The sequence below is a fragment of the Polyodon spathula genome, chromosome 22, assembly GCF_017654505.1.
Source record: "Polyodon spathula isolate WHYD16114869_AA chromosome 22, ASM1765450v1, whole genome shotgun sequence".
NCBI lineage: Eukaryota > Metazoa > Chordata > Actinopteri > Acipenseriformes > Polyodontidae > Polyodon > Polyodon spathula.
The window spans coordinates 1,491,131-1,505,006 of NC_054555.1; the positions used below are offsets into that span (position 1 = coordinate 1,491,131).

The following is a 13,876-nucleotide window of genomic DNA, read 5'->3' on the forward strand; positions in this document are numbered from 1 at the left end:
GTTGTATATATCAAGCCGGTTTATGTACAGACCATTAAACAGGCACAATGTGTTCATTGGAATCATATCCTGACGTCATTGTTTCTAATAGGCACCACCAAGAAAGATATTATCTTTGTCTCAACCATAAAATAATTGTTAGTGACATGGTGTCTAACTTGTTTAAAAGTGATGAGGGAACACTGCTGGTTTGAGGCTGCTTGCACTGCACCCCCACCCTCCGAGCGAGGGGGCGGGGGTCGGCTTTGTTTTGTGTGTTTATTTATCCAAGCAGATTTGAGTAGAGTGGTAGCTCTGTAAAGCAGCGGCCAAGGAACTCCAGTGTACAACAGCATGCCATATGGAATACTGTGGGGACTATACAAATGTGCTTGTGTGCTTTTTGGCCTCTAACCTACTACAGTGTTTTATTTTTGTAAGTGCATTATAGAACCGCAGTGTCCATGCTCTGTAGTAGCAGCGCACAACTGCATTGCAGCAAGCATGAGTGGCCCATTGATAAGAATATATGCAGAATTTAAAAAGCATAAGCCATTGACATTGATTTTACATTGAGTTTATTTTATTTGCCTGTCTGGGTTTGCCTGTCTATATTTACAGGCGGCACCAGCTGGCCAGTAATGTTGCAGAAGGGTCTTGTGAAGAATTAGGTTGTTGTTGTTTCTGTGGGCTCAGCCAGTCATTCAGCTTTATCTCGTTTGCTGGTTATTGTTGCAAGAAGCTGGACTCACTTCCACATGCTTATATCTGAGAGGAAATGTGTCTCCAAAGAAGGGTACTGATTGGCTGCTCAAGCGATATTGTAATTAAGCATGTCAGGTTCATTCTCAATTCATGTGTTTACTGAAGTACTTGCGTGGGTACCAGGCACAGATTGGGCTCTATCATTTCATCCCGCTGATAAGATACACTTCAGAATAAACAGAATAGTTCAATGATTAGCAATCTGAGTTACATTTTTCAATAGGCTATAGACAGGGTGGGATCACTGTGAACTAATCAAAGTGATCAAAGCGCATTAAACACGTTTCACAATCTGCCTCTGACGACATCCTCACATGAAAAGAATGAATTCACAGGTTTGTATGCAGATTTGTATATATATATATATATATATATATATATATATATATATTATATACTATATATATAGTAGATAGATATATATATGCATAATATACTACCTAAATATGTATGTGTGTGTGTGTGTACTATACACTATGATATGATACAAATAGTTTAAAATTAAAGGATATTTCCTATTTCGGTTTACAGAAACGTTGTGGTTTTTGCAACAAAAACAGGATTAATGATCTGTCCTTCGGATGAGACGTAAAACCGAGGTGCTATTGTAAGTGACTCTGCAATAGCGGTTGTGATGCATAGTTCACCCCCTAGTCTCTGTAAGTCGCTTTGGATAAAAACGTCTGCTAAATGACTAAATAATAAAATAAATAATAATAATAATAATAATAATAATAATAATAATAATAATAAAATAACAATAATAAACTGTATAAGTCTACCATTCTTTCCCTTCGCAAAGAATTATTTGCATTTCGCATCATGTTCCTCAATGTTAATGCATTCTATTTGGCAGATATTTTGCCATTGGTTATATTTCAATAAACGGGATAGTGTTCAAACTACACAACGGCATCCATAGTTCAAATACAACAACGGATAGTCCTGCCAGTATAACGTGTTCATATTGAGCAGACCTTTCTGGAAAGAATGTGTATGGGGATACTATTTGGTTGCACAACTTGAAAATTGATATATATAATATATAATATATATATACCATATATATATATATATATATATATATACACCACTGTGTTTTTGTAGAGATTCTTCATTATTAAAAAGTTTATACAGGCATGAATTAGTTCATTAATATCAATATAAAGCATCGGCTAACAGACGGTTAATTCCAGTGTGAATGGGGCTGATTGTACAGAGGTACATTTAGAGAGGGGGGTGGAGGGTAGAAGGATTTGGCTCTAGGGGGAGTGGCTGTGACCAGACCCCCTCCTGTCGTTCTCGCTCTTTATAGCCTATTGTTGTTGCGCTTCTACTCATAGTTACAGCAAGAACGGCGGAGCTGTGTAACCGGAGAGTCGCTAATTGAGATTTACAAATACTCCAGTTTCCTTGAGGGCAAACCATTAGAGAAGCGGCAGTGCATCAGAGAAGGAAGCGTGTACAGATAGCGCTACAAATATAATAATAAAAAAAAAAAAAAAAACTTTTTTTTTAACAAATAACGAGGTATATACAGATTAGCATAGCAACACCAAACGGAGCACTTTCTCCTTTATAAACGGAACGAGGGTTGTCTTTTTATTTTTTACTTACATTAGACTACAAAGAAGTCTGAAATTAAGAAGAAGCGAAGTCCATGCGCTATTAGCATAAGTGGACATTCGCTGGACTTCGCGGAGACAAGTTAATACTATCAACCCACCGCTCTTCTCGGGACTGGAGACGCCACCAAGCCGAGCAGCGACCTATTGCAGTGGATATCTGTATTAAACTCGACCCGCGGCGCGGAGCTCTCCTCTCCGTGGGACACTTATTTATTTTTTGTTTGAACACAAATAACAACAAAGAAAGGATTGTGGAGAAAATACGAATGCTGTGGGAATAGGTAGAGTACCAGCGAAGGAACCGTCTCCCAGAGATTAAATGGAGAAACCAACTTGTGTACTTTAAAGAAACGCTATTCAGGATTTACCCTCAGAGCAATTTGGAGACCAGCATCAGGGAGTATCATAACGGTAAGGACACTATCATCTCGCCTTAATCGAGAGCATTGTTTCGATTTATAGTAATACACAAATATATGTCGGCTATGGTATCTCTTTGGTTTGTTATATTTAAAACATTTTGAATTGGTGGCGGTAATAGATTTAATAATACTGCATATTAAAGTTTTTAAGAAGCAGATCCAGTTAAATGTTCCTGAAGACCGTGTTTAATTGTGCGCGGGTTCATGTTTAATTGTAGGTCTTCTTGGCAGTTTGGAGCGGGGTCTCAAGTGACTCGGCTAATTACGGATTTTCAATGAATTCAGGAGAGTCCCGATACTGTATAGTCTAGGGCCGCGTCCAGAAGCCGCACCGACTGGACAGGGCATCGCGGAGATAGTCTGTTCCTTTTTGATCTGATACCTACCGTCTCAGCAAGAGCAGAATCGGATAGGTTCCATAGTTGTGCATAATAATATTAGTCGTAGTAGTGTTATGTCCGGTACTATGACAACTCTAAATAAATATTCTCCAATTTGTATTCCAGAAGTGGTGTGCATGTATGCATGATGTGTATATATTATTATTATTATTATTATTATTATTATTATTATTATTATTATTATTATTGTTGTTGTTGTTGTTTCCAAGATAACGTAGCACCCTTTCAGCATCAATAGGTCATTTTCAAAGATTCTTTTTTTTTTTTTTCTTCTGAAGTGTTACTCATTCACAGATAACCCCACACCCTAATCACATGCACACACATATATGAATGGATAGCCAGCGGATAATAATACGTTCAGTGGGTGATTGATTAATACGGAGATTAACAGTGTAGCGGCGGAGTCACAAGGACGAAGATGCTCGCATTATCTGAGATGTTTGCATTGAGTTAAACTTTAACCAGCGCTACCGTAGTAAAAGCTAATGACAAAACTGTTGTATATTATTTTAAACGGGGAAAAAATCTGTGGGAATTGTACGTTTGGCTATTGCCGGCTTTTTTTTTTTTTTTAGCAGCAGTTTATTTCAATGAATTTATTTTACAGTGGTGTATGTTTGTTAAATTCAAACTATAGATCCATAATAGAAGAATGCAATTCACAGTTGTTCAGTTAGACATCCTTTTTGTAACCGGGAAAATGTGCGTAAAAAGTAGATGTGCGTAAAAGTCTAATACCTCCCAGAAAGAGAGCGGTGCTTTGTTTACCTCGGTGGAGCGTGTTGATTATTTAACGCGAGAGATTTCAGTCTCTGCTAAGCTGCGATTGCTCACCTCTCAAGAGAGACGCTCCTAATTGGGAATAATCGGCGATGACTGTGAGCCCAATCAAACCTGCACGCGTGCGTTATTAAAAATGTGCTCATTTTTGAAGCGGGATGGGGTTGGCTCAGGTACCTTGTAAAACATAAACCCCGCTACTCGACTGGCGCCTATGCAGAGCTGCCGTCCCTAAAACAGAATATCAACCATGCAAAAAAAGTTCAAAAAGCAGGTACACGTAGAGCAGCACTGTTCTCATCCCTCCCCCCACCTACCCTTGCCACTTGAAGAACGATGTAAACATGCTTATCTTTAAGAGTCACGACGGAGGTTTTGTTGTTTTTTTTTTTTTGGGGGGGGGGGGGCAGTGCTAAGAAGGTAAAAATCTCATTTGTTTGGGGTGGGCAGAGAGAAGCAGATGGGGCCTGCCACAGGCTTAGCTCTGTTTGTGCCCGTGTTGTTGCTGAAGGTAGAAGTATGGGGAAAGGACTTCTAAAAACGAACAGCCGACCCAAACTGACTTTTAATAGCAGCGTGCAAATGCCAAAACTGGAGCGACCTTTTAAAGATAGTGGATTTTTTTTTTTTTGCAATTGTGCAGTGTACATTAACACATGTATATGCTGCAATACCTATATTAAGCGATATATAATAATAATAATAATAATAATAATAATAATAATAATAATAATAATCTGTTTCAATAAGGCAGCACTGATGTCATGTTGTTTCTCCTGAAAGCATGTTATGACAACACAAAAACATAGTAAATTGGGGGGTTAATTACAGGATACATTGTGTTTTGTTTAAATTCTTCTGGAAGATTTAATATTTATTTTCCATAGGTTTTTCAGAAGGAGTGCTGGGGTGTGCAGTTAACTGGTCCATGCTGAGATCCTGCCTGAAGCTAGCTTCCACTGACTGCCTTGGGTAGACCACCTCTCCCCAAGCACCCCTCTCTCCCCTCTGTGGCAAGATGAAGCCTGTTTGCAAGCCCTGCCTCCTCTTCCTCACCCTGGCTGTATCCGTGCTGGCAGAACCAATGCCTTCAGGAGGTCCCAGAATGAAAGGTAGGTGCTGTCTCAGATCTCCGTTCACATGCGCTGCTGCAGTTGTGCCACTTGGAAGGTGTGTTTCGGTTGGTTAGGTTATAAAACGCTGAAGCTGATCATGATGTAGCAGGGGATAGAAGATTAAGTGGTGATGTAATCTCTCTTTGGAAAGAGATCTGTGGTGATAAGTGTTACTCGAGCCCGCTGAGCCCTTGGGTGCGGAAGTTAAGACGTGCCTGTCCTGGTGCCAGCAAAGAGGGGACACAGCTGAACAGGGGAAGGTAGATGTGGGGGGCTGAGGTAGAAACTCCTAGAAGGAAAATGTTTGTGAGAAAGCATTTTGTCCCTTCATGTGAGCTGGTATTTTGCTGTTTTTTTTTTTTTTTTTAATTCATTTGAAAGTTTTTGAATTCATCTAGAAGTAACTCTTCTTGTTTTTTTACTTCAGAAATAGAACTCGAAGGCCAGGTCTGAATAGGTAGCTGCTGTTTCAACAAAGCCCTTTGTGTTCTGTTTTCTTATTATGATTTTTCTTTAAACTGACTTGTAAACTTGGCTCCCACTTTCCCAAGGATAAGAAGCCGGTCTGGTTTCGAGTAACAGTTAGTGAAGGAAAACAATGTGCTATTGAGGCTTTGCCAGGAGAAATTAAAGGCATTTACAGGAGACAGCGATTGCAAAGGCAGAGTTACCTACTAAAAAATATTTAAAAGCTGTAATTAAAAGAAAGTGGTTGCCCTTGGGATATCATCCAGAAAACAGAGGTGGGATGTAATACTCAGCAAGGTTTGAAGCAGCAGGGATAATAAGTTTTAGAACAAGTGTTTATCTGTTAGCCAGGAGAGCTATGCAGAAACCCTGGCCGTGCACAGACGCTGCTTTTGTTAGAGCTGCACCAAATCTGTGTTCCCAATTGTAATTAGTAAAGGGGATTAAACTATGAAATTAAAGGGCATTCATATGCAGCAGCGCATGGGAACTTGACTTGCAAGCTCTGGGCTTGGTTTGGTTGTTTTTGCTATCCATTTTCTTCTCCTTTATGTAAGTGGTGTGATGTAACGGGTCCCTCTGAGGTCAAAGCCAGGTCAGTGCCCTGGACAGTCCTCCCCTCTGCATTTTGGGTGGCTTTTGGCTCTCTGGCACAGAGGAGAGCAGTTCTAATTACTGCACCTTGCACTGGCTAGGTGTGAGGGAAACCCACTCTCTTTATTGTCATTCTTCTTGTTGTTTTTATGGGAAGGAAATGCTGCCAAGCTGTCGGTACCAAGGAGCAGATCAGGCTTACTCCGCAGAAGGATGAATAAGATTTGGGATTATATAAGCAGATGAAAGGGTTTTATTTTGAGAGAGGCGAGAGGTCTGTGGACATGGGTCTGCCACAATCCATTTTTCCCATCATTCCTTTTAACAAACCAAACCAGCATATGGAAAGTAAGGGATTCTGCTCAGGAAACTGGGACTGCATTCACCCATAAAACCCACAGGAAGCAATTTGTGAGGAAATTAGTCTAGAGGTTTTTTCTTTAGTTATTTACATAAAAACTGAAATGCCTGCATGCATAGTGCTAACCCTAACCCTACCCCTAATGATATTAATATTGATAGTTTAATTAACCCCCCCCTCCCCCCCATTATTAGAGCATTCCCGATCCCTCCTGCAGCCGGGTTTCCCTGCTAACAGCACCGCAATGGCAGGCAGCACCGTGAAGCTGATCTGCCAAGTCTACAGGACCGGCAAGATGCAGCTCCAGTGGCTCAAGCACGTTGAGAGGAACGGGAGCCGCATAGGGCCTGATGGTCTCCCTTATGTCCAGGTCCTAAAGGTGAGAACGTAATTACGTGATCTTGACTGATTTGTGCTGACCTTTATATATTTTGTTTTTTCTAACTCTATTTCGCTTCCTTTTATCTAGTCAGCTTATATGAACGCCTCTAAGGTGGATGTCCTGCTCCTGCCCAACGTCACGTTTGAAGACGCTGGACAGTACACCTGCCTGGTTGGAAACTCTGTCGGACTGATTTCCCACCAGTCAGCCTGGCTCACAGTCATACCAGGTAAGCTTAAATTATTAAGACGGGTTAAATAACTGGAGCTGTAATGGCCTGGAGAGAGATGAGGGATATAATGCATGCAGGGATTAAAGACTGCAGTGTTCTGGCTTGTAGTCCGTGGCTCTCATCATCCAGTACCTTCTCATAAATACATTTCTGTGCTGCTAAGGGGGGGGGGTTGGTTTAGAAGCCTCAGAGTCCCATCATGCTGAGACATGTTAATTCAAGTCTTTGTCCGCTTGTCAGGCTGTTTGTCCCACAATCCCCTGCAGAGTCTGTCCTGCACTGTTTGTGTTTCGGAGTTCAAAGGGGAGCAAGAGTTTAAAGGTCATGCATTAGGTGTGTGTGTGTGTGGGGGGGGGGTAAACATATATTTTTTGTTCCCTATTTTAATTATTTAGTCAATATGCAATCCAGTCTTACTTTTTTGTTCTTGCTCTGGCAGGTTTTTCTGAAGCTCAGGCTGAAGAAACAGCAGAGCACTTCCTGCTGGACCAAGGCGATGTGCTCAAACTGACCTGTGAGACCAACCGGACCGTGGGCATCAACTGGTACAAGGAGGCGGTCCGCATCCAGGCTGGCGACCGGGTGCAGATCAGACCCACCGTTCTGGAAATCGCAGACATGACTTACGAAGACTCTGGCCTCTACCTGTGCGTAGTGCGCGGCACGGGCGAAGTCCTGCAGAACTTTACCATTACTGTCGTAGGTAAGGCGTTGCACCATTCCAAATATACCTTTAATACTTCACAGCTCCAATCAACAAAACTTCACTTTTCTACAGACCATTACGAAATGACAGCTTATTCATTTTCCGTTTGTGTGGTTTTAAATAGTTTTTTTTTTACTATATAGACTCCTTTGCGTCGGGTGACGGTGATGATGAAGACGGCAGTTTGGAGGACGAAGCCACAGACTCGGATGATGAACGCGTCTTCTTCAACAGAGGTGGGTTCTCTGACTGTGACCGCTTTATTTTCTCCTTTGTTTGTTTGATGACCTTGTCTCCAAGCCTTTTATTGTGCTGTCACTACCTCCGCGGTTCTAGAGAAAGCCCAGCCAAGCGGAAAGGTTGTTGACTTTTGGCCCCCCACGCCCATTGTGCCCCCCCAGTCTCCCTCCCACATTGTACTGAGACAAGAGCTGGAGATGTGTGCACCTTTGTCAAATAATCACGCCTGCTTTATTTAGTTTTTTTTGTGTGTAAAGCAAATGTTTCTGACTGGGATCCCTAGAAAAGAACCTGCTTACTGCAGATAGCAGAAACAACTTTTTGCCCGAAACTCTTCTCTTGCTTATACAGTAAACAAAACCTTTAAAGAACTGAGGGCTCCCAACAAAAAATAAACAGAAATCTGGCTGCCCCCCTCCTGATGCCCTTGCTACAGACTGCTGGCTGCATTCCAGCAGAAATCGACCGCATCCGTGTATGTAGCTTAATTAGTCTGGCAGTTAGAGAAGAGGGGGAGGGGGCAGATGTTCCCCGAGACGTAATATGCACCCTCTATCTGCCTGCTCCCGTGCCCAGGTGCAATATTCTCAACGTTTTTTAATCGTGCTTCTCTTGGCAGGACCTTACTGGACACACACTCAGAGAATGGAGAAGAAGCTGCATGCAGTTCCAGCTGGGAACACGGTGAAGTTCCGCTGCCCTGCGATGGGCAGCCCCATGCCATCCATCCGCTGGCTGAAGAACGGGCGCGAATTCCGGGGGGAGCAACGCATCGGGGGCATCAAGGTAGGCTGCTGGGGACTGCGTTTAAAATTGCAGCATTTGTAGCTCTTAGGAATGCAGTGAGGATTAACAAGCATTGCCGTTGATTCCTTTTGTGAAGGTTTTTAATGGTGGTCGTCTTTTCCGTCTTTCAGTTACGGCATCAGCACTGGAGCTTGGTGATGGAAAGCGTGGTGCCTTCAGACAGAGGCAACTACACATGTGTGGTAGAGAACAAGTACGGAGTCATCTTCCACAGCTACATCCTGGACGTACTGGGTAAGAGCTCCACTCCACACACTGTTCAGCTTCCCACCAGAATTAACTTTTCATTTCTTAGAATTGCAATCTATGTGGTATCCAGCTTGATTTTTATGCCTGTTAATAAGTAGAAAATGGCAGTGTTTGTTTCAAATTCAATGTATTTGTGTTTGTTCCAGAGCGTTCCCCACACCGGCCCATCCTCCAGGCAGGTTTGCCAGCTAACACCACTGCGGTGCTGGGAAGCGACGTGGAGCTCTACTGCAAAGTCTACAGCGACGCCCAGCCGCACATCCAGTGGCTCAAGCACATCGAGAAGAATGGCAGCCACTACGGGCCTGACGGCTATCCCTACGTCATGGTCCTGAAGGTGAGAATTGGCACTCCTTTGGTTACGGATTACTACATTGCATTGCACTGCAAGGATAGAAATAAGACTGCATAGCAGCTTTACCTATTCCATGTTTTACTGTGCACTTGAGGATAGGCAACAAGCTCTGGTGTCTGATTAAACTTGTAGCAAAAATAGCACTGGATCAAAATGCTATGCAATGGGAGTCTAATTTCCATCCCTGTACTATATATTCCTTGTATGAATACAAGTTATAAAAACTGGTTTTCTTTTGCAGACAGCTAGTGTTAACACATCTGAGATGGAGGTCCTGTATCTTCCCAATGTCACCTACAAAGATGCTGGCGAGTACACCTGTCTGGCGGGGAACTCCATTGGGATCTCCTTCCAGTCCGCCTGGCTCACCGTCATACCAGGTAAGCTTAACACACAGCAGGTTAAGCAGTGACTCAGGAAGCCAGCAAGCCCGGCTGGTTGGAGTGAAGGGGACTGGGTGATATATTAAAGCACCATTGTGTTTCGCTCACTCTTTTCAGAGGAGGAGCTAGAGCGAGAGATTGACATGACCGAGACCAAGTACACCGACATCATCATCTACATCTCGGGCTCGCTGGCCGTCGTCATGGCAATCGTGATCGTGGTGCTGTGCCGCATGCAGTCCAGTCCAAATAAGGAGCCCTTTGAAGTTCTGCCGGTGCAGAAGCTCAGCAAGTTCCCCCTTCGCAGACAGGTACATGGCACTGCAGCTGTGCAGTATGGGGAGGAAGAAGGAAAGGTTATGGAAGAGAGAGACTAAATGAAGCGTGTTCTTGCACTGACACATGCTCTCCTGCGTTCTCCCTCCACAGTACTCTCTAGACTCCAACTCTTCCGGCAAGTCGAGTGCTTCGCTCATGAGGGTAGCCCGTCTGTCGTCCAGCTGCACCCCCATGCTGGCTGGGGTCATGGAGTTCGAGCTGCCCCTTGATCCCATCTGGGAATTCCCGCGGGACAAGTAAGTGCTGGACAACAAAAGCAACATCCTCCAGTTTCAATTGCATTTGATGTTCTTGGCATGTTCTTAACTGCGTGCTGATTTTGTATTCATTTTGTTTTCTAGCTTGGCCCTGGGAAAGCCTCTTGGTGAAGGCTGCTTTGGTCAGGTAGTCAGAGCAGAAGCTTATGGGATGAGCAAGGAGGCTCCTGAGCAGTCCAGCACTGTAGCGGTCAAGATGCTGAAAGGTAAGACCTCCCCTCTCTCTGTCTCTGCTGTTCATTATATTTGCAACTCATTACAGTTTGTTGCACATTTTGTCTTGGATGTAAACGTAACTAACACTACGATGTCATTTTGCTTTCTTCAGATGATGCCACAGATAAAGACTTGTCTGACCTGATCTCTGAAATGGAGCTGATGAAGGTGATGGACAAACACAAGAACATCATCAACCTCTTGGGGGTATGCACCCAGGACGGGCCGCTCTACGTGCTCGTTGAGTACGCCTCCAAAGGCAGCCTGCGCGAGTACCTGAGGGCGCGACGACCCCCAGGCATGGACTACACCTTTGACGTCACCAAGGTGCCCGAGGAACAGCTCACCTTCAAGGACCTGCTGTCCTGCGCTTACCAGGTAGCGCGGGGCATGGAGTACCTGGCGTCCCAACGAGTAAGTACCAGCCACTCCTACGAACCCCTCCCACCGTCCCGGGTAGCCTGCCTGCGAGCGAGTGTGTGAGAGCAAAGGAACCTAGTTAAATAAGTTTTTCAATTCGTTGAGTCCTTCAGTTAGGCAGTCAGGCAGTAAGTGGGTCGGTCATCCTTGAAAGGTGTTTGTACAGGCTAGCCCTTTCAGACAGGTGGAGCGATGCCTTGACAGGACCTATCTAGGAAAAGGACCTCTTTCCCTGTGTAAATATTTCAATAAATCTGTAAGCAAACAGGAGTGCCCCTGAGCCCAAGAGCAAATCCAAACAATCTGACCACTGATCTACTTGAGAAACTTTCTGTGCCTCGGCCCATTTGGCAGCTTTTCTTCAGCTTCTCTTTGGGCTTATTTATTTGCTCTTCCTTTTTGTATTAACATTTATTTTCAATTTATTTATTCTTTTTTTTTTTTTTAGTGTATTCACCGAGATCTGGCTGCCAGGAATGTTCTGGTAACTGAAGATAACGTCATGAAGATTGCTGATTTCGGCTTGGCGAGAGGGGTCCATCAAATTGATTACTACAAAAAAACAACCAATGTAAGTACCCCTCCCAGGTGCCATTTTCATTGATCATGAATAACGTTAGAAAAGTTGTGGACTTCGAAAAAGATAAATATAAATAGTATTTCAAACTGCTTGTTTTACAACTTCGACCTTGCTAGACACTTGTCAACAAAACGTTGTGACGGTTCCCATTTCTGTTGTGTAAAGACAGCCCTTTGATGTGCGGTCCCTGATTGACAGCGAGTCTGATGGGAGTTAATTGAGAGGGCGCGGATCAGAAGGAGGGCTGTGGCAGGATGTCAGCTCTCGTAAGCAGCTGTCCTCTCACTGGCTTTTTGTTTTTGTTTTTATTGCAGGGGCGCTTGCCAGTGAAATGGATGGCACCAGAAGCCTTGTTTGACAGAGTCTACACGCACCAGAGCGATGTGTAAGTATAGCGAATCGCATCAAATGTGCCGACCAGACCGGCTGATGCTTTGGAGTCCTCCTTACCCCCCACCCCTTTGCACATTGTTGAATTTAGGCTTAAAATGTGGAATATGGGAACGTTCAGAGAATTCATGCAAACCAATGCTGGGAAAGGACACGTTAATATTAAAGGATGTTTCTGTAGGTTAGATAACAGTTTGAGATTCAGTTTTAAAGATGCATGGAATCTAAAACTTCCCATGCTGCAAGTTGGCTATTTTTTTTATTTCCCTTGTGTTTCTGCAGCTGGTCTTTTGGGGTGCTGATGTGGGAGATCTTCACTCTGGGGGGGTCCCCCTACCCAGGAATCCCAGTGGAGGAGCTTTTCAAGCTCCTGAAGGAAGGGCACCGAATGGACAAGCCGTCCAACTGCACACATGAGCTGTGAGTCTACATGTCCACACTGCATGCCTTGCCGTGGTTTAGCATGGCTATCATTTCCTCAGCGATGGGGACGGTGACGGGAACGTTTTATTAACTGTCTGTTTCCTTTGACAGGTACATGCTGATGAGTGAGTGCTGGCACGCTGTACCCACACACAGACCCACCTTCAAACAGCTGGTAAACGAACTGGACAGGATACTGGCCTCCATTTCAGATGAGGTAAGAGGAAAGGACATATATGGGTAGAGATGCATATGTAGTTATTATTTTTATACACTGCCTTAGATTAACCCTAACAACCTTCTGCACAGCAGTATTTGTAAAGGAACCTGTGTTTTTATGCACAGATAAAGATGTAAGACACAAGTCTCTTTTACTTGGAACCTAGAAATGAACAAACATAAAAGAGGAGTCATCTGTCACTTCAGTGGCTTCTTACTAGTTAATTATCTGGTAAAGCTGAACTCTATGAAACTGTACTAATTGGTAAATTGTTCCCCCCCCCCCCCCCCCCCCCCCCCACCCCAGTATTTTGGACCTCTCAACCCCATTTGAGCAGTACTCCCCTTCCTGTGAGGACACCTCAAGCACCTGTTCCTCGGACAATGATTCAGTCTTTACCCACGATGCCACGTTGACAGACCCCTGTCTCCTTGGTTACCATCGACATCGGATCTAGATAAGGACCTGAAAATACTGTTTTAATTTTTTTTTATCTTTAAAAAAAAAAAAAACAACAAACTTTTTTTTTTTTTTTTTTTTTTTTTAAACTGTCTAATGTCTGGTGCAGGGCATTAAATAAGAAAGGTGTTAGAAGAGGAAGAAGAAGAAGAAGAAGAAGAAGAAGAAGAGAGAAGAAGAAGAAGAAGAAGAAGAAGAAGAAGAAGAAGAAGAAACTAAATAACTTTTATCCAAAAACAGACATTTCCAGGACAGAAATGCTGACATTGTTCCACTGGTTGCCATGGTGACACATTCTAAATGGCCAAAGTTTTTCTTTAAAAGCCTTGAAACAAAAACGGTCTGAAACAGGTAGAGTTCCAAGACCAGTGGCTATTTCATTGGCAGAGGAAGAAAAAAATGAACTATATTTTGATATGAAACACAAGTCTGCAGCCATTGTGAATTATAAATATATATAGAATATATAGATGAATATTCTCCAATCTGATATTTTAAAAGTTGATCTCAGGACCTCTTGTTATGCATTGCTATAGTGCCTGACCTCCTGTGAATAATTTAATATAAATATTTTTTATGTACAAATATTATTTTTTTTTTATATATAAATTATTTTCGGATGAGATGATGAGGTAAAGAAATAATTGGAACTCCTAACAGCATTTTTAATAAGATGAAAATGTTTTAACTATGCATCATAAC

General features: G+C 43.1%; 1 protein-coding gene across 1 annotated transcript; it reads left to right on the plus strand.

Annotated features, from left to right (window-relative positions):
* The first annotated feature begins 2,096 nt into the window (after window positions 1–2,096).
* Window positions 2,097–13,300, plus strand: LOC121296992 (fibroblast growth factor receptor 4-like). The gene is made up of 19 exons (XM_041222978.1): window positions 2,097–2,783; window positions 4,866–5,090; window positions 6,711–6,895; window positions 6,986–7,127; window positions 7,570–7,833; window positions 7,980–8,072; window positions 8,696–8,862; window positions 8,994–9,117; window positions 9,279–9,469; window positions 9,729–9,867; window positions 9,988–10,181; window positions 10,300–10,445; window positions 10,551–10,672; window positions 10,795–11,096; window positions 11,551–11,673; window positions 11,997–12,067; window positions 12,355–12,492; window positions 12,607–12,712; window positions 13,022–13,300. Exons 2-19 carry the CDS (start codon window positions 4,997–4,999, stop codon window positions 13,046–13,048), a joined length of 2,628 nt encoding a protein of 875 aa, XP_041078912.1. The 5' UTR covers window positions 2,097–2,783; window positions 4,866–4,996; the 3' UTR covers window positions 13,049–13,300.
* Window positions 13,301–13,876: the final 576 nt, after the last annotated feature.

Bases quoted from the DNA above. Each gene is read 5' to 3' on its own strand.
- LOC121296992 (XM_041222978.1), top strand. From the start codon at position 4,997: ATGAAGCCTGTTTGCAAGCCCTGCCTCCTCTTCCTCACCCTGGCTGTA. The intron at 8,073-8,695 runs GTGGGTTCTCTG...TTCTCTTGGCAG, and splicing joins ACGCGTCTTCTTCAACAGAG to GACCTTACTGGACACACACT. The intron at 11,097-11,550 runs GTAAGTACCAGC...TTTTTTTTTTAG, and splicing joins AGTACCTGGCGTCCCAACGA to TGTATTCACCGAGATCTGGC.